The 25,964-nt window shown below is 36.6% G+C and overlaps 2 protein-coding genes and 1 long non-coding RNA gene across 6 annotated transcripts in view; 1 reads left to right on the top strand and 2 right to left on the bottom strand.

The window, feature by feature from the left end:
• SMIM11A (small integral membrane protein 11A) overlaps positions 1-22,240 on the top strand; it is a 24,597-nt gene extending 2,357 nt beyond the window's left edge. The window contains exons 3-7 of one of the 4 annotated variants that reach the window (XR_001549134.1): positions 552-615; positions 1,032-1,137; positions 1,913-2,090; positions 21,527-21,657; positions 22,112-22,240. Coding sequence is in view for 2 of the 4 variants with exons in the window: in XM_015827102.1 (XP_015682588.1) it covers positions 1,126-1,137; positions 1,913-2,080 (180 nt within the window). In the remaining 2 variants the exon portion in view is untranslated. Of the gene's footprint in view, positions 1-551; positions 616-1,031; positions 1,138-1,912; positions 2,091-5,244; positions 5,441-21,526; positions 21,751-22,111 lie in introns of those variants that run through there. The other 3 variants (XR_001549135.1, XM_015827102.1, XM_015827101.1) reach the window with 3 other exon arrangements.
• Positions 8,497-9,591, bottom strand: FAM243A (family with sequence similarity 243 member A). Its single transcript, XM_015827100.1, has one exon. It carries the CDS (start codon positions 9,462-9,464, stop codon positions 8,706-8,708), a length of 759 nt encoding a protein of 252 aa, XP_015682586.1. The 5' UTR covers positions 9,465-9,591; the 3' UTR covers positions 8,497-8,705.
• On the bottom strand, positions 15,960-25,964 carry LOC107297741. Its single transcript, XR_001549136.1, has 3 exons — positions 25,895-25,964; positions 21,161-21,253; positions 15,960-16,802 (listed from the first exon to the last, which is right to left on the bottom strand). It is a non-coding gene; the product is annotated as an uncharacterized LOC107297741 (long non-coding RNA).

The following is a 25,964-nucleotide window of genomic DNA, read 5'->3' as shown; positions in this document are numbered from 1 at the left end:
AATTAATGTTTTTGGAATAAACTTGCAGTGAAATATATAACATATTAATCATATGTTTAGAATTAGCTTCTCTTGAACTCCTTAATGTATTTCAAGTATAAATTGGTGGTATAAATTCTTGAATTTTATTTTCAGAAGGGGCTTTGATTCAGATAAATCAGGATTGTTTAAAATAATATTGAGCAATGTAGAAAAAATATGTTTGCTCATTGCTATGCTCATTTCAGAGTTTTTGCTCTAGAATGGAAAAAAAATCAGTCAAGAATCAAAATGTTTTTTGGTTTCAGAAAATAGGGGGCAGAATATGGAACCTACAATATAAACAGGGCAAGTTCTCAAATTTAATAATGAAAATGTTGCCATTAGTGCTCAGTTTTCAATTGCTGTTTTTTTTCTTTATTGTATATTTTATGCTATGCCACACATTATTAACACACAGGATTTTCCAATTCTCCAGCATGGATCTTTTATTATTGCAATTTTCATTCTCTTGTTTACTACCAGAGCCCATTAAATTAATCTTAACTATTGCTTCTATTGCTATTGGCTAGGAATTGGGTGAGTAAGCTGAAGCCCAGTTGTTGACCTCCAAGCAGTTTGTGGACAGCTTGGCAGGTAATATACCAAATTTGGAGGATGAATAATTTATCCTTTGGCCAAGTTAGTGGTTGTAAGTGTAACTGAATTGCAGCTTCTTAAATTTTTGCAACTGCCTTATGGCCATTAGAATCTTCTGGTTCAATTCATCTAAAGGCAGATATATGTTTTCAGAGAGAAATAAGCAATCAGTGTCCTGGGATTCTGTACCATTTTAACAGGCATCTAGACACTAGGTGTTCAGAGGAGATGGGGGACAGAGGTGATGACAGAAGCAGTTTTGGACAGTCATAATACAAGCACCATCCCATTTCATCGTTTTGATGAAACAAATCAGTGAGCTATTTTGACAGATGAGCTTGCCCCTAGCAATTTTCTATTTTCTGTGGTTCAAATGGGTTCTTTGAATATATCACTTCTTTTTCCTTCCCCAGGTGGCTTTTTACAAAAAAACACTGCATTCTTACATATTTGCCCCGCATTCTTTGTAACATCCTAAGCTGAAGATTACAGTGATACAGAATTAAAATGAATTGGAAGGTGAGAGAAATTTTAATTTGTATCTTAAATTTTGGTCTCTTGATTTCTTAGTGAGTCTGGAAGAAACAGTCCTATATATTTTATTTATAGATGGATGCCTATATATCTAGAAAACTACTGTCTGTACTGTATAAATTAATGGTTTTGTAGAAAGGTTATAGCAGGTTCTTCCTATGGACTCTTTATCTTGTTTCTTAGCTGTGGCTGTGCAAGAACATATCTCAGTCAATGACTACACACTTCAGGTTGTGTATTCTTGTACTTTATCCGTGTGGTCAGCTTATCCTGGTTCTGTACAGAACAGATTCTGTTTACGTGATTTGGGTTTGATGCATGTGTTTTACTTTTACACTTTTTAAAATTGTAGCCTTTTGAATAAAGACCTACATAATCATTCTGTTCTTCTTTAGTAGATTGTGTTAAAGCCAGCAAAACTTGTACTGGGGGCTCCCTAACTATGGTTAGCTTTTTAGTGAGCGTATTTGGAATGTTAAAGGAACGTTGTGCATACCGTCACAAATTAACCATCATGAAGCAAAGGAATTTAGAGAATTAATTATAAAGTACATGTACAGTATTTTAACTGAGATCATCTTCATAAGGCATTGTTAATATGATGAAAGGTATAACTATTCCATGACTTTGAAGGCCTTTTGAATCATGATAGCTGTTTCAAAGAATTAGTTTGAGTTTTACAGACTCAAATGTTCATTTTCTAGCTGTTCTGTTTACTTTATTACATTAAAATAACTAAGTGATTTTTTTTCTGTTTTAGGCACTGGAAAATTTTCCACTACTAATGTACATTTTAGCTGCTAAAACATTAATTCTTTGCTTAGCGTTTGCTGGGGTAAAAATATATCAAAGGAAAAGACTTGAAGAGAAGCTGAAAAAGGAACAAATAGAAAAGCAGAAAAGAGAAATGGAGAAAAAAGAAAACTGAAGATCTAAAGGTATATTTTCACTGGAATTAATAATGTTTTATAACAATGGAGTTAAGAGGAATACCCCATTGATTGAAACAATGCATGAAGGAAGTTGTGAAGTGACATGGCCCATTCTACTTTCAGGATTGGTCAGAAGACTCCCCCCCCCCTTTCTTGCATGAAAGAATTCTACAGTGTTACACTTGGGCATATAAACAACTCTTTTGCAAGCTCTGAAAACCCGGATGACTTATGTTGGTGATCTCCATATACGCCAGTGTTTCTCAACCTTGACAATTTTAAGGCATGTGGACTTCAACTCCCAGAATTCCACAGCCAGCATTGCTGGCTGTGGAATTCTGGGAGTTGAAGTCCACATGCCTTAAAATTGTCAAGGTTGAGAAACACTGATATACGCGGCCCCATGCCTCAATACACAAATGCATACATATTAATTCTTGATTTGTTCCAGGGCTGAAGGTGCTTTCAGCTGAGTGGTGTACAGCTTCCCAATGCATTAAAAGCATACAATCTAATAAAAATGCAGCTAGAAATGGGTTGGTGTTTACAATGTAATGTGAGTTGGAACAGGCTGTTATGGGATATACAGTAAACTATAATTAAACAATCAGTGGTTCATTGTTGAATCCAGCCTTCCTTTGAAGGTGTGGGAGTGTTGTTGTAACTCACATTCCTCTGAATAATTTCATGCTTGGTGAGTTTACTGCAATTCTTTGGAACTTCAGTTTAGATTTTATATATCTCATAGGTATTTGAAAACTTCAACTGTCATAGTAGGAGGAGTGCTTTCAAATTCCTATTCTCCCACCCCTTTAAATATGACCATCACCCCTTAAATAATATGTACAGCAAGATAAGTTATTCTTATTTTCCTGGGCAGAAATACGTTGGGAATATTTAACATGAGAAAAAGACCCTGTCAGCTACCTTCCCATTATCACCTTCCATTCTCTGACTTTGCCTTATTAAAGACAAAACTTTTTCCAAGACAGAAAAAAACCCCATATGTCTCCTTCTTCAGGTCATGATCTTCCAGTCTTCCTGTTCAATTGTAGTAGAAGGCTTATGCCAGGATTATCATTTGGAGGTTTACTATGGGAACAATGTCAACTAAAACATTTAACTTAGTACATAAAACTGGAATGGGAGCACCAGAAGAATATATTTGAGTTAGGCATTTTATTTGAATAAGCTGCACTGCTTATTTTGCTGGGCCTCTTTGGAGCAACCTTGTAATGTGGCTGAAAAAGCTCCAACTGTTTTTTAAATGAAAGAATCAGCGTTGCAATTTCAAGGCATTCTAAAGAACTGGAAATTAATTCCTTTTATTATATATGGAATATTTGTCCTGAATCTACGTGCACTTAACACACAAATACACAGAGACACATACAGACCTCAGTCTATCACAACAGAACATTTACAAGCTATGGCAAATCTAGACAACATACTAAAAAGCAGAGACATCACCCTGCCAACAAAAGTGCGTATAGTCAAGGCCATGGTTTTCCCAGTTGCAATGTATGGATGTGAAAGTTGGACCATAAGAAAGGCTGAGCGACAAAGAATTGAGGCCTTTGAACTATGGTGCTGGAGAAGACTCCTGCGAGTCCCTTGGACTGCAAGGCATTCAAACCAGTCAGTCCTAGAAGAGATCAACCCTGACTGCTCTTTAGAAGGCCAGATCCTGAAGTTGAAGCTCAAATACTTTGGCCACCTAATGAGAAGGAAGGACTCACTGGAGAAGGGCCTAATGCTGGGAAAAATTGAGGGCAATAGAAAAAGGGGACGACAGAGAATGAGGTGGCTGGATGGAGTCACTGAAGCAGTAGGCGTGAACTTAAATGGACTCCAGAAGATGGTAGAGGACAGGAAGACCTGGAGGAACGTTGTCCATGGGGTCGCGATGGGTCGGACACGACTTTGCAATTAACAACAATTGCTGCATTTATTATGAATGGGAGATTTACAAAGATAAGTTTCAGAACACAAAACAATTTTGTTTTCTGGGAAAACAATGAAATTATGAAATGTTATATGGTGCTCTGAACCTCAAATGGCATGTGCATGTAAACTAACTTGAGTGCCACCTTCTGGTATCTATTAGAAATTCAAATGATTAGGTTTCTGGAACTATTTTATTTTAAACATTTCAAAATAAAATAATATTGTGTTAAAACATTGCCTCACAAAATCTGAAACAACAGCAAGAAACAAATCTTGAAACCCAAATATAAATTACATTTTGTACATTGAACTTAAGAAAAATAATTTGAATAAAGGTTGAGTAGTAGCATGCAGAATTTTGTGTCATCTTCTGAGAGAAGGCAGAATGGGAGTTAATTGAACCTCTTGGACCGCAGATTCCATATCAAGAGAGCCACTGAAGATAAGACTCCACTTCATGTATCAGTTTAGAATGGCATCTGGAGTAAGACTTTATAAGAGTAAGACCTTAATCCAAGGCTGAGCATTTGCTCCCTATTATTAATGTATATAAGGCTTTCTCTTTATTTCCTAGTGTGACTTATCCTAATTTTGGAATCCCTCTGTCAACAGTCAGTTCAGACTTTTGATAAAAATGGTCTGTTTCTTGATTTTATTTTCTAACAAGAAAGGAAGGAAGGAAAGAAGGGGGGGGGAGAGCCAAAAGGAGAATGTATTGTGTAACTCACATTCCACCCATTTTGCATGCGGCTTCCAGATTAGTTCCAACATTGTCAGCTTTCAAATGAATAAAGATCGTGTACTTCAAAATAACCTACCAGGTAGGATGACTATGCCCTTTGGCTTACATTATAAAACTTTGGCGCTATCTTCTGCAAACAGAATAAAGATCTCAAGTTGTGTAAAAAGTAGGCTGGGAGGAAGTAGCAAGAAAAGGAAGAGTCAAACCCCAGGTCCACATCTTCCTTTCTACTCCTAAATTTTTTTATGCAGAGAATAGAGTGGGCTGAGATTTGAGCTATGAAGTTGCAGCCGAGCAGTCGGGTGGACCTTAGGTACAGTAGCATTAGGAGTTGTGATGTAAGGGATTGCAATGTTACTTAGGAGCCTTATGACATCAAAGCAAAATTTCCCAACTCGCATGTTGCTTTTTGCATGAGAAGATGGAGACTTACTAGCTGCTGCAAATAGAATCATTCTATTTTGTGTGCAGATTTTTCAGACATATGGCAGTTGACTTGGATGCCTTTCTGGGAAGCATTGAAGATTTCGCTGAAACGGAGAGCTTTGCTGGAGAAATGAATTTCCTAAGATCAAGATTTATTTGAACAACAACGTATTTTAATTTTGTTGTTTTGTTACAGGTAGTAGCTGGATATTGTCAGTTACTTATTCAGTAAAGTCTTCCTTTGGAAAACTGGTATCATTTGCAATCTTGCATGTTGCATTCCATTTGTTTAAATACCTCCCAGTTAAATAGATAATTGATTATTCTGCCAGGCAAGAGGAAAACTATTCCTCTTTGCAGCCTAATCTGGTCAGTGTTGCTCATGAATACATCCTACTGGAAATAAATAAATTAGATCGGTCCTGACTGTTCTGTTGGTTTTAAAACTACACTTTGAACTGAAAGGGAAAAGGAACCAAGTATTACATCTACCGCTGTCTGTCTCCCAGTAAAATAGATAATGCTAGCAGAATAGGTATGCTCTATGGCTGCAGTCCCCGACACTTCGTTCCCCAGTATCTGCTCTGGAAAAGACACTTTGGGGCAAGTACAGAGGTGCAGTCTTAAAATTTCACATTTGATTAAGTCATTACTCTTCACCCTGTTGTGCTTTTCCAGGCTAAAGGTACAAACTGTATGTGGAAAAAAAGGTTATGCTAAAATTTAAAATCTGCTGTGATTCCTATTGAAGTGAATCAGACTTTAGAGTGGGCCTGCAGATGACTGCACTCGTAGCTTTGGGCATAATATATCACAAAATCAAAGGCTGCAGTTCTTTGCACTCTTGCATGGCAGAAAGTTCCATTCAATATAATAGGGCTTGTTTTTCAGTAAATGTTAAAGGTGCTGCAACTTTACTAAGTTGAAGAAAAACTTGATAAGCTCTTGTGTTGCTTTTTCTGGGACTTGAAGTTAAACATGAATATAGATAGAACTTTAAAATCCTTAATATGGGCTCTAAATTAATACATAGGTTAAAAAGTGTATGATTGTTTGCATTTCCCTAATAATTGCAAATACATTTCAAATTGCCTAATTCATCTCTCATTTTCTAATAACCAAGAGATACAGGTCTCTCATTAATGTGAGACAAGATGTATTGCCTTACCAGATTTTTTTTAAAAATTCTCCTTTGCCCCCTTTATACAAATGAAATAATGGCCCCACTGTTACTGTATAAGGCCTATTAGGTTCAGTTTTCATCTTCCATGTTTAAAGTAAGAAGAAGCCACTTAAATCTAATATGATGATTTGATTTATTCTTAGAGCCAGATTAATTATAAAAGTACCTGAAATTTGCACAGAGTACAAGCCATATCAGCAGGTACAATCTATACGAATGAAAATGGGAAGATGCTGAATATTTATTTTATAATTCTGTTGTTTCCAGGCAAGGTGCACCACACCGAGAATCTGATGAGAATTTTACTTAGGCTCTTTTTAAAATCTCCATTTGTCTTCCACGTGGCTTTTAAAAGGTTTTGTTTCTCTTTTTGTACTGGGAAACATATTCTTCTGCTTGTTGCTGAGAAAACTGATCACTGCTATCCGATTTATTTTGTTTTAATTAAGAAGTTGGAAAAGCAGTCCGTGGGCCAGCTTCCAGATGTTGCTGGAAGCAACTCTCATCAGCCATCCTAGCCAGGGCTTTTGATAAACAGAACTGGACAACATTTGAAGGAACCCATGTTGCCAATTCTTTTTTTTTCACTTAAACATGAATTAAGAATGAGAGGCATTGCTTGCCCTAGAACACCAAGGTCTATGGCACATTCATATCATGTACTGCCATCCTGTGGAAATGTGATGATTTGCTGTGGCTAACCATGATTAAAGTCACCCTAAATAAGAAAAAAATACCATAGGCTGACAATGGAGTACTGTATATGTTTGGAAATTACTATTACTGAATTCAGAAGGCCTTTTTTCTTCGTTGCTGGTATAGCAGAAATGTCAGGAACTGCTTGTATCCTCTCCATCTAAAGATGGATTCGAATGATACAAGTATCATTATTTTTTAAAAAATCTTTGGATAAAAAGTTATACAATAAAACAGGTGGGAATCTTTCAAGAATATTGTTCAGCCAGTTAAACTAGCAGTGTGTCAATTGCTAGAAGAGAAAAAAGTCTTCAGGTGATACTGGCAAACTTAATTCCAAGGGGAGAAATGGGGCATAGAAAGTCTGAAATGAGAAAAAAAAAAGAGAGAGAACCAAAAGGAAGGTGAAAGTGACTAGCAGCCCATAGAGAAGCCAAGAGAGAATTTGTGTTAACTGTAATTCTCTTTCCTTGTATAACATATGTCACAGATTTACTTTTTGCCTTATTTTTTTAAACCATGGAATTATCCTCTGGACGTGACCAGTGTCTTGCTATGTGCATCCTATTTGGAGGCTGAGTCTCTACCATAGTATTCATATTTACTGTAACTTGTGTTTTCAGGGATATAGCCGCAAGACCTCTTTAGAAGCTGTTTTGAATGTGTACATTGCTAGAGTGTAATCATGGCTGATTATTACTTGAGCATCACAAAAATGGTTTCAAATTTAAGTGCAGATTTATTTGGCATTGGTTGAACTCTTCTGTTTATTTTTATTCTTTTGAATTGTACTACTTCCAAAAATACAGTATCGTCATTTTATGAACCAGAAATATGAAATCCATAAATCTCTTAATCACCTCAAAAAGCATTGGAAGTTTGGTGATAATTGGATGAAATATAACCAAAATAAATCAGCTTAAAATATAATGCAGCCAAGGGCCAGGAATTCTGACTGGTAACTAGATTTAGGGAGAGAAAAAGTTTTCAGAGAAGAATGTCTGTAAAAAACAAAGATTTAACTATACTTCTCCCCCAAACCCACCTATTTATTGGGGTGATCACCATTATCTCTTGACTGACTTAGACTATTTCTTTCCTATTCAAAATGTGAAAAAATTCTAGAAGAGAAGGAAATATCTCTATTGGAGCCCATCAATGTTTTGCTCTTATACTTTGTTCTAACACCGATATGAGAATCAATGTGATCCAATTAAAGTGTACATCCTCATAAATTTGGGATATGGATTAGATTACATCTTTGTTTTTCTTAATTGTTAATAACTTAATTCTTAATTTATTTAATTTAGTTATTTAATTTAATGTAATTTAATTTAAGAAAATTTAATTTCTTAATTCTTAATAACTGGCCTTATTTGTCTTTTTCTCCTTTTCTCCTTAAAGTATCTACATATCTACAAATAGCTGTTTGTCCACATCAAACAAAATTAAATTAATCTACTTAAATGGCATATGTGAATCTAATACTATAACACTAAAAGTCACTTTAAAACTATTCTTTTTATTATCACCATTGACCTAGCATTATAAAGTGAAAATGTAAATTTAGTTCATATGAATTAACCTATTTTCAGCCAAAGATTACTTGACAAACGACTGGAGAAAGTCAGGAAAACTTATCCAAGTAGTAATTTTCCCATCTCCGCACTTTGTTAACAGCCACTTTCCATTTGTTTGGGCTCGTTGCCTCTATTCCTTTCCCAATCAGGTCACTGAACAGGATGCATTGGTAGGAATAGGTCCTTTCCAAGGATGTCAGAGAAAACTCTTTTCTGTTATTGATAATAAACCATTTCAAAGATGACCAGACGGCATCCATAGGATGTAAGTAATTGTAATCAAAAGGCACTGAAAGAAGTTCGTGACCTGTAGCCCTGGCAATTTCAGGGCAGTGTTTGATGTTCAACAAGTTTGGGTGAGAAATGGCCTGAGGATCAATTGTGTCCCCCTCCTGGTTAGTTCCTTCAGTCTTCACCCTTAAGCGTTTTTTCTCTTTGACCACAATGGCACACTTCCCATAAGTAATAGAGAGAAAGTCACAGAATTCTTGAAACATGTCGTCTTGTTGCCTTAAGGGTAAGTCATCCCTTAGATATACTCTGTATCTCCAGGGTATCCATCCTTGGCTGTTGCCAGCATGTACAACTGTCCATGCAGGCCAGTTGTGATTATCTTCATAAGGAAACTTGTCTCCTGTTATGAGACTTTCAGAAAGATCAGTTTCACCTAAAAATACAGTCTTGTAGTCATTAAGATGCAGAGTTCTTAAGCTTTTCAAATATTGCAGACATAGTTTTCTTGATGTAGCATCGTGAGAACTCCGATGAATAATGTGTTTTAATAATGGGTTTACAATGCGATGCATCGTGGATTTCCTGGCAAAATTGAATTGCACAGAAAGTTCTAATGATGCACAGGGATAGTGATGATCTCATAATGGATTTCACTGCCTGTATTATTTAGTAATACTGAAACAAAAACTAAAGGTGCCAGGAAGGGCATCTGGCCAGGGAACGCTCAGCTCCATTCAGTCGCCCCAACTCCACCCTGAATAAAGGGATTAAAGGGTCGTCAAAAGAAAAAAAATGAAACAAAAACTGAATTATGCATTCATGTGTCACGGACAATAAGGATTTTGCTTCCTGAACACCTTTTGGTGTATTTTACAGGTTTATGGCTGCTAGTCATGAAAATAACCTATAATTTAACTTATCAAGTATCATTTTATAGAAGTCTTCTGCACATTTTTATACAATGACAATATACACCATTCATTATCTGTTGGCTATGCTGCACACATGAAAGAAACATATGAAAATATGGAACTATTATTAAAGCACACCCAATACACAGAGTACAAATAGAATATCTGTGGAGGTCTAAAGGTAGTGGCTCTTGCATATACTGAGTACTGTTGTTGCATAGACAAATGGAACAAACATGCAAGAGAGTCACATTATATTAAAAAGAAAGGCCACCCCAAAAGAATTTGGTTCTGGGACAGAAAAACATGGCACATGAACCATTTGTTGATGTGACAAAGATATTTTTGCTTCTGCTTCATGTAAATCTTGGACTGATGAACAATAAAAGTATTTAAGACAAATATTTTCAAGAATAATTGATGCCAAGATTAAGGAGGGCATTTTGTTGGTCTAAAGATCAGATACAGTACATCATCAATAACGAGCAGTTCGAAGATCTGTTGGCCAGAGAAAAGTGTGTGGAAAACATTCAAAAATGTTGTTGAGAATTTTCTTGGCAACTTACAGAGCATCAAGCTACGTTCACCCGGTTGACAAACATCTTACAGCATACAAGACCATGAAGTATAACAGGTCACTGAAGATTCGTTGTCTGCATTCACACTTGGATTTCTTTCCTGGAAATCTGGGGGCTGTCAGTCACAAACATGGTGAAAGGATTCACCACAAAAGAAAAATGATATCAGGGCAACAGGATTCAGTCAATGCTGTCTGACCATGGTTGAACACTGAAGTGAGATGCATGGGAGACTAAATAGAAATGAAATTCAGCAGCAAAACACTTTTAGCCCTGTTGAACTCATGCACCATGTCAAAAACTTTATGTGATTAAATACATTATAGTCATTCAAAGTTAATTTCACATTTCTCAAGACTCCTGTGTGATAGTCATTCTGAAACATTTAGGTTCAGTTTTTAGGGGTCTATCATAATCACCAAATTAAGAAAGCAAAACTTGAAAAAAATTGTCCAGTATAATGGGAAAAATGAAGTGCATCTGAAAAAAAAGTAAATTGGAACAAACAGCATGACTTATCCTGATAGGAAGCCAAAATTTTATACTCCAATTATCTCTGAATTGGTATGCAAGGGGATGGGGTGGAATGAGGCAGAATCTTAACAATTTCTAATAAGAATAAAAGTAACAGTTGGTAAGAAAGGAGTGGGTCGATGGTGCAAACATCTGCAAACATCCCTGCTGAAAAGCAAGAACGTATCTGAAGATTTGCCTGAAGGTCAGCTGTTACTAAGCAATGCTCAGAACTTTTGTCACTTTTTCTTCTGACTTTTTTCTTTGAGGACATGGTGTGTGGTCTTAAATTCAGAATAATTTTTTCAACTAAGTGCAGTGATATGTCTTAATCTATATAAATAAAAATGTAAATATTCGTTTGTTCAAAATCTTAAATCTCCGAAAGTTCTTCACCGATTGCTTTGAAATTTTGACACAACATTGCATTCGAATACGCGCGTGTTTTTATATACCTACTATTATATAGATGTCACACCTGTGACAGGTAAAAACATGCTTTTTTTGAAAAACAGCACCATCTGTTGGATGTAAAAGCAACACACGCTACGAGCCACAGCAACGCGTGGCCGGGTACAGCTAGTTTATCATAAAAGTGAACATCAAAGAAAAAAATATTTCCAAGATAGAAGAATGATTAATAGGGTACATTTGTGAAGCACAAAAGCACCTTGAATATTAACTGTTGTGGAAAATTCAGATGTTCAGAACCCAACACTGAGGAGAAAGAACCATATTTATTGCAACGATCATTGCATGCCTGTTTTCCAATAATGAGGAAGCCTGAAAAATGAGAAAGCAAAAATGTTTGAGAGCTACATGGTGGGAAATCCTAGGGATCTGGTTTGCTGGCCATTTGGGGGAAACTAGGCAGGTCTTGTTTATACATTTGGAGTTATTTCTCTTATTAGGCAAAATGGCTTCTTCAAGAGTGGCAACAATGCTGAGGAAGTCAGTTGTTAAGGAGATGGAATGTTAAAGGTCATCAGGCTGATTGAGGATGGAATGTTGGGGTATCTTACCCTCCTACTATGCTGCAACTCCTGTATAGGTTGTTGTTGTTTAATGACGTATTCAGAAACTAAAGTTATAATGGCACTGAACGAAAAGACATTCCTTTACATGTTTAGGTAACTTTAACTAACTTTAACTAAGAGATTCTTTACGTCTTATGTCCTATAGGCCCAACATTTCAATTGCACCATAAGATTACAAGTGTTTTGTATTATTAAAATGTTTTAATAATACAATTTGTATTATACAAATGTATCATTGAAACAAAACCTTTAAAGTTAATATTTATTGTATTAATTTAAGTGTTAATGTGAGTTGAAGATGGATTTTATAGCTCTTTATCATAGAACTAGTAATCAACTGCCTTTTATTGTTTACTGCCTTTATTAATCCACCTAGCCCAGATGATCTAATATGGCTGGCTGTAGATCCCTTGAGTCTTAGCTAGCATTTAACTTGGCTTTCTCCAAGTTCATTGAATCTACAACTTCCAGAATTTTATAATTCTGTAGCTCTCAGAATGCCAGATTGAAAAAAGGCTGTTTCAGATATAGACCCTTCTTAACTCTGCTTCTTGACTCTCTGAGTTTGACTTTCACAGCTTCTGCTTGTAATTAATGTGCAGAAGAATCCTGTCTCCCTGGCCATCCCAAAGATTCTCACTCCATAATCTATGCCTACATTGCAGAAAGCAAGAGTCAGATGTACAGGGACAATTGTATGCATTTCAGGAATTAGATATCTAATTGCTGATGTGTTTATACATGTGGTAGAAGTATACTTGTTCTCTTCAGGTCAACTAGGTTCTATGTTCCTGGACCCCATATATTTCTCTATTGAATCCCATAAATAAAGCTGCCAAACAGTACACTCTAGCAGCAAAGTACAGGCAGATAAAAGGAAGAAGCCTTGCAAAGCTGTAATCTGAAATGAAGGAACGATACATAAGTACCTTGTCATGTTGAATGAAAACACCACTCTTGTCAAAATCAAAATGACTACCTTAATTTTCTGTCTCTACTGTGAAAGAAATAATACAGTAATATTTACCATATTTTTGTGTTAATAAGTTGCTTCTATGAAAAGAAACCCCCACATTTTTGACATTGTCATCATATATATCAGGTTCCCATTGCCCTTTTCTGAATTTTCCCATCAGATACTGTAGAAGCATCCAAAGAAAAAGTAGACTATTTGTGTAGGAACCTTCCCATATTTTTATGACACCTTATCTCAAGGATCATTTTTCTATAAGTAAAATTATTTTGCAATATACTGTACTATTCATTCCTTATGCCGTCTCCATTGTGATCCTATTTGTATGAACTTCGGGCCCACAAATAGGACTTTGCACAATGATTTCACGATACAGTTTTGCTACTCTCTGAACAATGAACTGACTTTTTGATTTTACGTTCAGACTTAATTGCTTGGGCTATATCAATGACAGAGCCCAACAGCCAATTTATGTACTGTTTACTTGCATGGTTCACATAAAATGTAGATTATGGATACGTCATGTGACTGAGTTCAGAAACTTCTATGTTATTTATATTTAAAAACAACAACGTGGAAGACAGATTATTCCTTATTCTATTGAGATGAACAGGAATTTGTATAAAATGTCTAAATTAAAGGTTCATAGTATTTAACACACTGGGATGGGGAGTGGATAGGAGCAGAGATGGTGAAAAAAAACCTATTCCATAAATGGCCGTGCAAGTTAGGGATGTCCAGGTGTTAAATTTATTCCATCAGTCCTAGCCTCCCTAAAGAGTTAGTGATCAGGCCATTTCGAAAGAATTCAAATCTGGACTCAGAGAATAAAACTTATATGCCTGTGGCCAATACTCCTTTCACAGCAATTTGCTTGAATGGCTGCTGGCTCATCCACTTCAGGCTCTTTTGATTGAAACTGATTCATCTAGATCAATTTCAGGCCAGTTTCAGGCTGGAAGAGGTCATCCAGAGAAGTGGGCTAAGGTGACATCAATATGCAGAGGACACCTACTTCTACTAATGCAGATGAGGTAGTCAGCATTCTGAATCAGTTCTTAGGCAAGATAATGGACTGGATGAAGGCCAATGAACTAGGATTCAGTCCAAAATATTGCTTGTGGGCGATGCATCAGTTCAGCTAAGTGGGTCTGAACTCTAAAGGTTCGTAATTTAAGGGGAGGGGGGATACTCCTAGTTCCATTGCTATCATTAGAGATCCAGATTGGCTCAGTGGCATGGAGTGCCATTTATGATTGATCAACTGCAACTTTACCTGGACAGAGACAATCTCAACAATAGTTATTCACACTCAGGTAACTTCAGATTGGATTATTGCAGTGCATTGTACAACAGGCTGCCTTTGAAAACAGTTCAGAAACATTATTTTAATTCAAAATAAGGTGGCTAGACTGCTTCCTGGGACTGGTCAATAAATTGGTTATGATAGTTCTTTGCTATCTATACTGGTTGCAGGTCCATTTCTGGACCAGATTCAAAGTGCTGCTTTTAATCTTCCACTTGTTAAACAATTTGGGATCAGGAGCACCATTCCCCATACATGCCTACCCATTTTCCATTGAAGTCCTCCTCCAGGTCTTATCACCAAAAGCCATAAGATGGGTCTCTACGAGAGGGACAAGATTTTCTCTGGTGGAACTCCATTAATGGAATTTCTTCTTAGAAAGGCTTGCCTAGCACCCATGCTAGCATCATTTTCACTCCAGATGGAAATCTTTTCATTTGCTTTGCCTTTTTAACTGAATTTTAAATATATTTTAATTCCATTATAATTTCTATTGTTTTAGTCTTTGACCGACCAGTTTTCAGCTGCATAGTTTATGGGTGTTTTTATTTTGCATTTTACTGTACTGCACATGCTTTTATTTTTTATTCATCCGGAGAACTTGGCTATAGGATTTAAAGAATTTAGCAAATAGAATAGATGATAAATAGTGAAGGTAACAGCAGATTTCAACTGAGTCTCATTTTACTCCTGGAGAAAAATGCCTGAAAGGACTTTCTTTCCTAGCTTCCTACCCAGCAGATATGTTGGACTACAAGTCCCATTATCCCCAGTCAGCATGTCAAAAGAAAGCTGATCTACATTATGGTAAGAATGATGCCTAATTATAATCCTTTCTTTTCAAAATGGTTTCCCCCCTCCCCTTCTTTATTATGTATAAGCAGTCACTAGAATTAAATATTTACAAGAATTGTGGGTTATAGTAAAAAATGATCAACTTCTCAATCCATCTTTGTTTTGACAATGTCTAGTACACAAAACACATGTCCTGGATTCATTATTTAATGCCAGGAATGCATAACCTTTCCTTGACAAGGTTTACACTTAGCTTTTGAATGGTGAGTTAGAATCTAAACTTGACTTCAGTTTGTTTCCATTTAAATTTAATTAAACTTCAGCATAATTAACCTGCCTATTCTCTAGTCATGGATTTTAATAAGGTTTCTTTTTTTTATCACATTAATCATGACAATTTGACAATTTTCCGAGACTGCTGATGTTCAGGGGATACTTTCAGCCCTGGATTCCAGGGTATACCTCTTTCTGTTTTGAATTTTCTATCCATGGATAATGGACCAATAACAAACCAGGGCAGGAGAGTTAACCTTCTAGTCCAGTGGTGGCAAACTTATGGCACGGGTGCCAGAGGCGGCACTCAGAGCCCTCTCTGTGGGCACGCGTGTCGTCGCCCCAGTCCTAGGCCTTCAACTGGGTTTTATAAAACCTTTTTGCTTTAAGGCCTCCGCCGCCATGTGCAAAAAAAAAAAAAAAGATTCAGTCAATTTCAACTTCTCGCGGGAAAAAAAATTCTTGCAAAGTTGGAATTGATTGATTGAACTTTTTAGTCCCACCCAGTCTGCCGTTACCACTGCAGCCATGCCCATCCAATTGGTCACACCCACCCAATTGGCCACACCCAGCCAATGGGCCACACCCAGCCGGCACTCGACGATGCATAAGTGGGTTTTAGGTTGCAGTTTGGGCACTCAGTCTCTAAAAGGTTCGCCATCACTGTTCTAGTCAATATGAACGTTTGTTTGATTCGACTCTTTCAGCTTTTATGTATTTTCTCTTAGATTGTGAAGAGGTCTCCACAACATAACACAGTTACAAGAACAAAAGTTTTCACAAAACACACAATTAAGAAACAAGGAAGATGGCTTACTTATTCCATGTAGGACACATCATAAAACTGCAGATGAACATGAATATAAAGAAATCATACATGTTTAAACTCGATTACCAAATTATTAGTGGAAACGTAATGGAGCTTAGAATAGGAAAACTATAATGCAGTTTAGAAATAAACAAGTTTTTTTTCTTGCACTGTAGATAGGAAGGTTGCTCCAAATGAGGCTTGCCAGGAATGGACCAAGTTAGTGCAATCAGATCTAATGCTTTAGACAGCAACAAAATAATCCACAGTTAAAAATAGGTCATGACACTGCACCTTCATACATTTTTCTGCACTGATTCCATGCTTGGAATCTCTGCCATTGGGCAACTGTCAGTCTTTTGGCACTGGTAATCTATGTTAGCTTCTGTTGTAACACCCTTTCCAGCATTAATCATTATGCTGTTGCAGGAAGTTATCCTCCTGTTTCCTGGAAATTTATTTTGAAAGAGATGGTCTATGTAGTTTTCCCGCTGCCTGAGAACAATATTGCTGAGCATCATAGAGAAAAGGAGAAAGCCAAAAAACCCAATAATAATCAGGATGTATAGAGAAGCTGAGATTTCTTCCTGCTGTACAAGAGATGGATTTGTATAATTCAGTTTCCTTTCCCTGTCTTGCATATAGATATATAGCAAACTCTTCAGAACAGATTTTACTTCTGTGGGGTTGACATTCATTTTATAATGTCATCTGAGCTGCAAAAAGAAAAGAAAAGAAAAGAAACAAAATAATATTCAGTCACTTGTTTTGACTACTTCCCATTAGGATAAGAGAAGCACACCAAATATCCACAAACAATTTTTTTTCCTACCATTTTTTTCTCAAGGAGCTGCATATGAGATACAAATATTGCTATAGTAGCAGTGTGATATGAGAATTGAGAATCTATGCTTGGATCATGTTGAAACCCTAACTGAACTATTGAGCCACTGGGTGACTGGCCAAATAATAGAAAGAGTCTGATAGCACTTTTTCAAAATGACAAAAGTACTTACTATCCCCTAGTCCAGGGGTAGGCAACCTTGGCTCTTTTATGACTCATGGACTTCAACTCCCAGAATTCCTGAGCCAGCTATGCTCAGCTATGCTGGCTCAGGAATTCTGGGAGTTGAAGTCCATGAGTCATAAAAGAGCCAAGGTTGCCCACCCCTGCCCTAGTCCAATTTACTTCACACAATTGTGGAGCAAAAATTAAGGAAAACTCTATAACCTATGTAAATGTAATAAATAAAGAGGACTCATCCAATTTGTGCTGCCAGTTGGAAACCATTAAATTATTTCAAAGTGCTCCTTGGGTCTAGAAACTTAACATAATTCATGATAATGATTTGTCTTCCTGTGTTCTGTAACATCAGAAGCTGGATTTATAAGCAAAACTATTAATTTCTAGAATAAGAAATACTGTCAAGCCACGCCCAAGAATGACATAGAACAAGCCAGCCAATAATTTGCTAACACAGTATATATATGGAATCTTGCCAAACTAAACCTATGCTACTCTAACTCTAACACATATAACCTGTGGAGATTCTAGGGAATAATTATGCTCAATCTCTCCCTCTTTCTTTGATCCAGCTTTGGATTGTGCTCTTTTTGTTCTGCCCCTCCCCCCAATGTGCTCCTGTCTTCCTGGGAAAAGGCTGCTTCATTGTAGTCCATCACACCCTCTCCCCCTTTGTAGATACATTTCATCACATCACTCAACATAGAAAACTCCTGGAAAGAGTTACTTTCTTCTTTGTGCTCGGTACTTACAGGTCCCCCCCCCCTTATTTTTTAATACGGAGAAATCATTTTTTCATAATAACTATAGGAAATGTTTATTTCTCATATCCCTGTTTTTCAGATACGTTGTCTGATCCTGACAATAATATGCTTCTCATTTATCATCACCAAAATTCTTAAGCCAAATATATATGCCATATGTACTGTAGATCCAGAGATCTGTGCATTGGGATAACTCAAAACTCATATAATTTTATGTTTAGAATTACCCCCAAAATCCTAATGGTTATATCTATTAAGATATCTTTTAAGAAATAAGCCACATATGGAAATAAGTATATATGTTAGACTTACAGCAGGCCAAAGATGCCTTGGGAAGAGATCATAATGAGGCAGCAAGCTCAATATACACTACTGCAGCTCCAGTTGAAATCTTTCCTTTTCTATTCAATAGTCTCACCTGCTCCCTTCCTGTCTGGTCTCCACACTTGTTTTATACCATCTGCTCTTCTGACTCTATGTCAAATCTTACTTTTGAATGTGGATAGAAAGGCATTTCTATCCATGGACTATTTTGGATCCCTTTTGTGAGATCCAAATATGAGTTATCATTGGCCACGAGGAATTGTGGGAACATCCTGGATGATTCAGTTCTGCTATTGTTAGCCGTTTATCTTCCTCCTTTGGTATTATTACACTTTAATGGGAGTGTTTACTCTGCATGAGGCTTGTGATTGAGCCACCTGGAATCTAGCACCTATTAATATTAAACAGATCCTGGGTCCCATGAGTTGAAGGAGTGAACTTTCCACTTCATACATGAGGGTTGCTTAATAGTAAAACTCACAGCATTACAACAGCAGACACACACAGTTTATCTTTGTTTTGTATCCATAGTAAGTTGTCAGAGAAACGGGCCCTCTGTACATTATGGAGCATACAACCAGAAGAATCTTCAGTTGAGAACATTACTTGCTCTTTTTTCCCCCAGGTCACTTGTGAGCAGTGATACTAATGGTGTATGGGAGGGATGAAAGGGGAAATGGGTGGAGTGAGATGGAAACAGGTGAGGGAGGACAGGTGAACAGGAGAAAGAAGATTCTCATGCAAGTTGGTGGTAAAAGTGTTAAAATAATTTGGTAAGAGGAAAAGAGTGGTGTTGGGGATAAGACCAAATTAAAATAAGATCTTTGATTAAAAGGATGAAAGGATGGGGACAGAGACAGGGTTCTGAGTGAATATAAACCTAAGAGTTCTGATGGATCAGATCAAACACCCATTTAGGTTAGCTTTCTATCTTCTTTAATGACCCAGCACCTTCCTGCATTTAAAACACCTACAAGTAGGGCTTGAGGATAATCTATTTCCATTGCCAGCAACTGAGGGCTACTGGGATTGGGGAGATGTTGTGGATCCATACATCGAGTAGTCATTGTAGTCACAGTCTTCAGAAATTGATCTAATCACCTTTTAAAGCTTCCTAAATTGGTATGGATCAAATCTGATGACAACACATTGCAAAGTTTACTTAAATGCTATGTAAATAAGGGGGTTCTTTTTCTCAGTCCTGCATGATCCTCTTTAGCTTTAATTGAAAAATATTTTTTTCTATCAATCTTTTCTATTCCTACATTATTGTACTTTTACCATGCCTCTCTGCTGCTTTTTTAAGCTACAAAATCCACATGTTGCCATGCCTTCCATATAAGATGATCATTCTGATTGCCCTTTTTGGTACTTCCTCTGTGTATATGTATTTGTGAGACAGTATTGTGTTTGTCAAGAGAAAAACAGTCAACAAAATCAGCACAGCCAGCTGAAATAGTAGCTGCAGGAAACCAAATTAAAAATGTGTTGAGCGGTATGGTGTCTCTGTGCTTCTAGGAAGATAATATTGTATGGCCTTGACCAAATTATTGTGAAATTCCAGATAAACTTCCTAGTTCTTATAATGAAACCTACTTTTAATAGGCTTATTTATTTATTTTCATGAACCAGGAAAGGTTTTCCAGAAGAAACAAACAAAATGACATAGGTTTAAGTCATCAGAAATGAACATCACTATGCCCACAATCATAACAATGCAGGAGCCAGAGAACCTTTACAAAGTTGTCTGACACATGGTATAGAAACCTTTTAAGAAATTATATCATCTTCAAATCCCTTGTTTGTTTCACTATTTCCTTGATCAGATAAGAGTGGTGACAAGTCTTTATTGGCTTTGTGCCCAGTGTAGCACCTGTTAGTAACTCAGTACTTCCTTTTGCCTCCTCTGAGTCGTATGTACACATGCCATTTCCCCTCCCATCATAAAAAATAAACTGAATTACTACTGTTCCTAAAGTTTCTGTGTTAACCACTATGAGAAATTTGCATTGCTTTTCAAATGCCTAATTATGGTATCGGGCTGGAAGGTGTCAAAAAAAGTCAAGATGGAAAAAGTGACAATGTAATCAAAGCTCCATCTCTTGTAATGTGCAGATGCCCATAGCTGGTATACCAGTAATTCTGGATTTGGCTTCTTAATCTAATCATGCTATTATCAAAGTCCTAGAAGGTGGGAGAAGGAAGAAACCAAGAATCCCCTCCAGTGAAGAGCCATTCACTGATTTGTTTTGGCATTTTCCTGCCCACGGATACTACACCACTGGCACAGCAGATATTAAATTGATCACTGTTGCAAACTACTGATGATAATATGTAATTAATGGGGGGGCACACCATACCCCACTGCAAGAACAATCATGATAATTATGCCAAATTCACCTTGTAAATACCTTATCCATTATATCAACTTTAGGACCCCAGCAATATTTTTGGTGTGGTGTCCATCTGAGCTCTTCTGTTCAAAGAATAATGGAAGAAAAGAATTATTACCAGCTGTTCGGAATTGAAATATTCTATATGTGGTGAATATTTTGCCCAAACGTGTTCCCTTCAAAACTGCTAAAGTTCACTCCAACTTTACAGTCTGCAAATGTGGTAGATTGAGGTGTGAGACACTGCAGCTCTACAATTCATTCCTGATGCTTTATTAATTTAAACGTAATATTGTAATAGATCATTATGGTCAGATAAAATCAGAGGACTAACTCATCAGAGGTCCAAGAAGAATTTTTTTCAGGATGCAAAGGGGTGGCAAAAACCAGGTTTAGAGTGGAAAGGCTTTGTCATAAGCATTACATTCAACTTTCCTGAAATTGAAAGATGGAAAAGAAAAAGAAATTCATAACATTCTTGCCCTGTCAGTGTCTGCTAGTCATCCTTGATCAGAGAAGTCAATACATTTTATCTTTGTACTTTAAAATACAGTTTTGTGCCCATTTACCTTGAAGACTTTTTGTCCAAAGAGTGCCGCAAATGGTAGTTTGCATAGATTGGGAAAATAACTGAACTCACTACCCATAGCTTTCAGTTCTCCCTAGAAAATGAGAAAAATTGGTTATTCTATTGATAGAGAGTGTGGGGATGCTCCCTGTTAGTGCCAGTTGTTTATTATGTAGAATGTCTAACATTGTAAGCCAGGAAGGAAGGGTTGATTTATGAGATTTTTGTAGAAATGGCTTGTTTCTGTTCAGTCCACTTTGGCTGGACTTTGGGAATTTAGGTGGTTAGGCTTAGTGATCCTCTATATTTCATTTCATCCGGTGGATTGTTCCTAGTTTATCTGAGAACTGTTTGTTTATATTTTTAGGAGTGTAAGTTCCCAGAGTCTATGATGTAAGAGGCATCTAAAGTCTGATAAACAAACCAACAAATAAATGCTATAAGAAAAATGAGAATGGATTTAAATGGGCATTTAGGAAGAGCACAAAAAGCAAGCAGGTAAGTCACAGGAAGGTGTTGTGACATATCCGTGTATGTTTTGTCATTTGTCCCTTCCCCCCATATGTCTCTCCCATGAACACTTAACAATCATGGAAATAAAAGCTTAATATATTCCTTCTTGTCATATGTGAGATCATAAATTGCCCCGTGAGAGGACCCATACATTATGTTTCTATTTGTAATGGCTTATATTGCATTGGGAAGAACATTGTTTTGAAAAGCAGGATACAAATAGTTGGTAACAAGTAAAATCAACACAGTAGGACATCAAGGCATCCTAATAGCATCTTAGCCCCAGCATTACCAATATTTTTGTATCATTTCAAATCATGACAAGCACATTTGCGTACCTGCTGTCTGTGGATGGGGCAGACTTTGTTTTGGAGGAGTCTTCATGTTTAAAAACTCACCCCAGGAAGTCCTGTTTGTTTTGCTTTTGTTTTATTTACAGCAAGTGATAGCAGGGGAAAAGAAGGAGTGCTGGAGGTCCAACTGCAGAGAGACTTGACCTGAGCTGCTGAGCTGTCTTGGAGCACTGCTCTGCTTCCAGATTTGATAGGAGGTCTCTTGTCTCAATAAACTGGCTTATTCAAAGCAGAGTGTGTTATTTTCAAAAAGCGTTTCAGTGCTCCAGTTAAGGGATCTTTATTTTCAAGATTTTTTCCCCCAAATATTTCAAGTATGCCTAAATATTTAAGTCCTTGTTTACCCAAAGCAATATCTTACTTTTAGAAACTAAAGGCTCAAAAGCCCTCGCTTAACAAAAACAGCACTTTACTTTCAGATTCTTATTGTCCACTAGCCTCCGTAACACAGAGGTTAAGGTGCTTACTAGGAGTGGAGAGATCTAGATTCTGGATTACCCTACAGAAGCTCATTATCTATGGAAGAATGAAGACCTAACTTTGAGAAAAGGGAAGGAATGAGCAAAACTGCTAAGTGAACAGTTTGTGAAAAGATTACTCAGCTCTGAGAAAAAAAGGATGAGAGAAAAAAAACCCTCAAAGTAAATTTGCCTTGATTTTCTTTAGTATAAGATGGGACGGAGAGAAACGTGCACAGCTTTCAAGAATCTGTTAACCTGTCATAACACAGTAAAAAGCATTCCAGAAATCTTTGCAGTGTTTATAAATGGGGAGAGAAATTTTCCCCTTCAATTTTTATCAGAGAACTCATTTGTAACCTAAATATCTTATTTCCCTGGAGAATGAAATAGCAACCATTCCAGTATTTTATCAAGAAACCAAATAGACATTTACAGCCAAGGCAATGCCAGCCTGATACTAGGAAATTAGCCGTACTCTGTGTTGGAAGGTATTGAACAGTCAACTAGGGAAAAGTAGAGGGCAAGTAGCACTGATAATTTTACAGTTATTAAAGCTGAATGGACATCTAGATGTGATGTGCCCAGAGGCATTTGGACAGTTTGATGTTTCAAAAGCAAATATATCATTGGTAAGTAGAATGCCAGAACTATGAACCAAAGAAGACTTGATGTTGTCCAGGCAGAAATGCCAAGATTGTGTTGTGATTACTCACCAGCCTGTGGATCCGGCAGCTGAGTCTGAGGAATCAGATGAGTAGGAGGGGCCTGGAGTGACATTAGAATCAGAGGAAGACTCTGAGGAGCTCCCAGACTTACAGTCGGACGAGGAGCCTGGCCCCTCTACTCGCGCTCAGGCTGAGACACAGCTGTGCTGGGAGCCTGAGTTGGACAGTGATGAAGAACAGCTGGGAAACATCCAGGATGCATGCAGGCAAGAGAAGCGAGTAGAACAGAGGAATGCAATGGGGCAGCTCCAAAGGCAAAGGAAAAGGCATTAGGAAGCCACGCCTTGGCTGAATTATAAAAGGGAAGGTGTGGGAGGTGCTGGTTGCCAAAGGCAACCATTCGTGTTGAGGATCACGTTTCTGTGAACTGTGTTTGTTTGCCTTGGACATTGACTCAGGTCTGTGAGAATAAAAGGGGTTGGTTTTTTCTTGTGGTTTCTGCCTGCTTGTTGGAAGAGGGGTTTCTCCTTGTGAGCATAACAAGGACTCTCATAGGCTGGGACAGAACAGATTGCATATCAACTTTCTAGGAATTAAGGAACTGAAATATAACAGAATTAGCCAATTCCTATCAAAGGAACCCTCTGCAGATCCTTCAGATCCTACTGAAGACAACAAAATAATAGAAAAAAAGTAGTTCTTATTACTAAAAATGTATGCAAATGTTTCTCTTTTTGATTTGTAAAATTTGGATAATTTGTTTTAAAATTCTGATTGCCACCTAGAGTTTTCTGGGTAAATGTTTGGTTATATAAATGTTATATAAATAGGTAAATAAATAGGTACAAATGCTTGGATACAATCCTAAAAAGATAGATGATCTCAATTAAAATTGAAGGCTAGCTAATCACTGGTACAGTGATCTATGTATGGTCTAACCACAGATACAGAGGAAGTGGAAGCTGAATAATTCTATTATAACTTGTAACATCTTATTGACACCAGAAAAGATGCCATAGTAATTATAGGACATTGGAATGCTAAAGTTGGAAGTAAAATAGCTTCTGGAGTAATGGGAATATTTGGCCTTGGTATATGAAAGGAAGCAGGAGACCAATACAGTTCTGCCAAAAAAGATGCAATCTTTTCCTCTTATCGACCTAAAAGATTACACAAGATCTTCAGAAAAACAGAAAATAAAAACAGAAAAACCCAAAATAAAATTATCTTTCTATACCGTATTACAAGCAAAAATGGAAACTCTAGTCAGTCAGCAAAAACAAGACCACAACGTAGATTATGAATACCTAAAATAATAACTTAGAATAGAGAAAACAAAATAATCAGATATGATCAAAGCAATATTCATTATGATTATGTGATGAAGAATAGATGAAGTGAATTAGAGTGATAAACATGTCTAGAGAAACTGGAAATAAAATTTGTTGCATCATAAAAAATGATACAAAGAGAAATATCCCGAAATGTAAAAGAATTAAATGGTTGTCTATTGATATAGAATAAAATAAAACTATTGTCTATATCTTGCTATATTTTTATAAGAAGGAAGGGCCCATTGTATTACTCTCCAATTAATAATGTATAAAATAAAGTGGCAACCTCAATTTATTCTATACAAAGTTATTTGTATCAGACCAGTAGGACTGAGTTTCCACAGTGGGCAAATATCATTACTCTCTCTGCAAAATTAGATCTACTTTGACTATATTTATGAACTAGTCACACACTGTTGTATTTTGTTCCACCTGCTGTAGGTAGTTATATTGTAGTCAGTGACCAGAATGAAAAATATATGTGTGTGTGTATATATCTAGGAAAATTTGCTCAACAAAATGTAAGTTCTAGAGAACATGAAGTGGCAGGGATTTATATTTAAATAAGCAATGCAAAGAAATTGAGTATAAGGATTGAATAGGAAAGATTTATTTAAGAATTTACCAAGTTTATATAGTTTCAGTGCATTTATTTAATTTATATGTGGAATATGTAATGACAAATGCAGAACTACAAGAAATAGAAATTAGAATTAAAATTAGCAATTCAATGTATTAATAATCTCAGATATTCTGATGATACCACTTTGATGGCTGTAAGTAAGAAAGACATAAGGAATCTCTTGTTCAAAGTAGAAAAGTGCAAAAAGCAGCCTGTTGCACTCTCTCTCTCTCTCTTTCTCTCTCTCTGTCTCAGTGTGGGTGTAGGTGAAGCTAAAATCTACAATGGAAACATTAATAAACAAAAGTCTTTGTGACACATGAAATGAAGGCAACAGCCACTGGAGAACATGCTAATGATAGGAAAGCTGAAGGCAATTGAAAAGAGGGCTCAGAAGACAAAGTGGTTCAATGCTACAATTGGTGAAACAAACAAGCACTTCCAAGAACACAAAGAAATAGTTACTGACAGACTATCTTGCTGACATGTCCTTTTGTCATGAAGAATTAGACATAATTGAATGACTAAACAACAACAATCTTTCAAAAGATGGTCAAAAATTCCCAGTTTTTTTAAATGAAGAAAATTAGATTGTTTTCCATATAAATATAATGTTTGAACATCTTTGTTTTTAAGATCTCTAGCAAAAGAAAAGAAAGAAAAAGTTACCATATTTCTTTTGTGTGTGTTTTTTGCTTTTTGAGAGTGAAAGAAATCCAGATTAAGTATAAATCTAATAAAGGAGCATGTGGAAAAAAAACAAAGTACAGTAATATACAGTACTTACATTTCATGCTAGTCTGTCAAGTGTGAAGAACTGCCCTTACAGAGATACTTATGACAAGAATTGAATTGCC

Source organism: Protobothrops mucrosquamatus, unplaced genomic scaffold (assembly GCF_001527695.2).
Source record: "Protobothrops mucrosquamatus isolate PMUCROS unplaced genomic scaffold, P.Mucros_1.0 scaffold3492, whole genome shotgun sequence".
NCBI classification, from domain to species: Eukaryota; Metazoa; Chordata; class Lepidosauria; order Squamata; family Viperidae; genus Protobothrops; species Protobothrops mucrosquamatus.
This window is presented reverse-complemented; position numbering and strand designations above follow the sequence as displayed.

Excerpts from the sequence above, each read along its gene's own strand:
- FAM243A (XM_015827100.1), bottom strand. The coding sequence starts at position 9,464 with ATGCATCGCATTGTAAACCCATTATTAAAACACATTATTCATCGGAGT.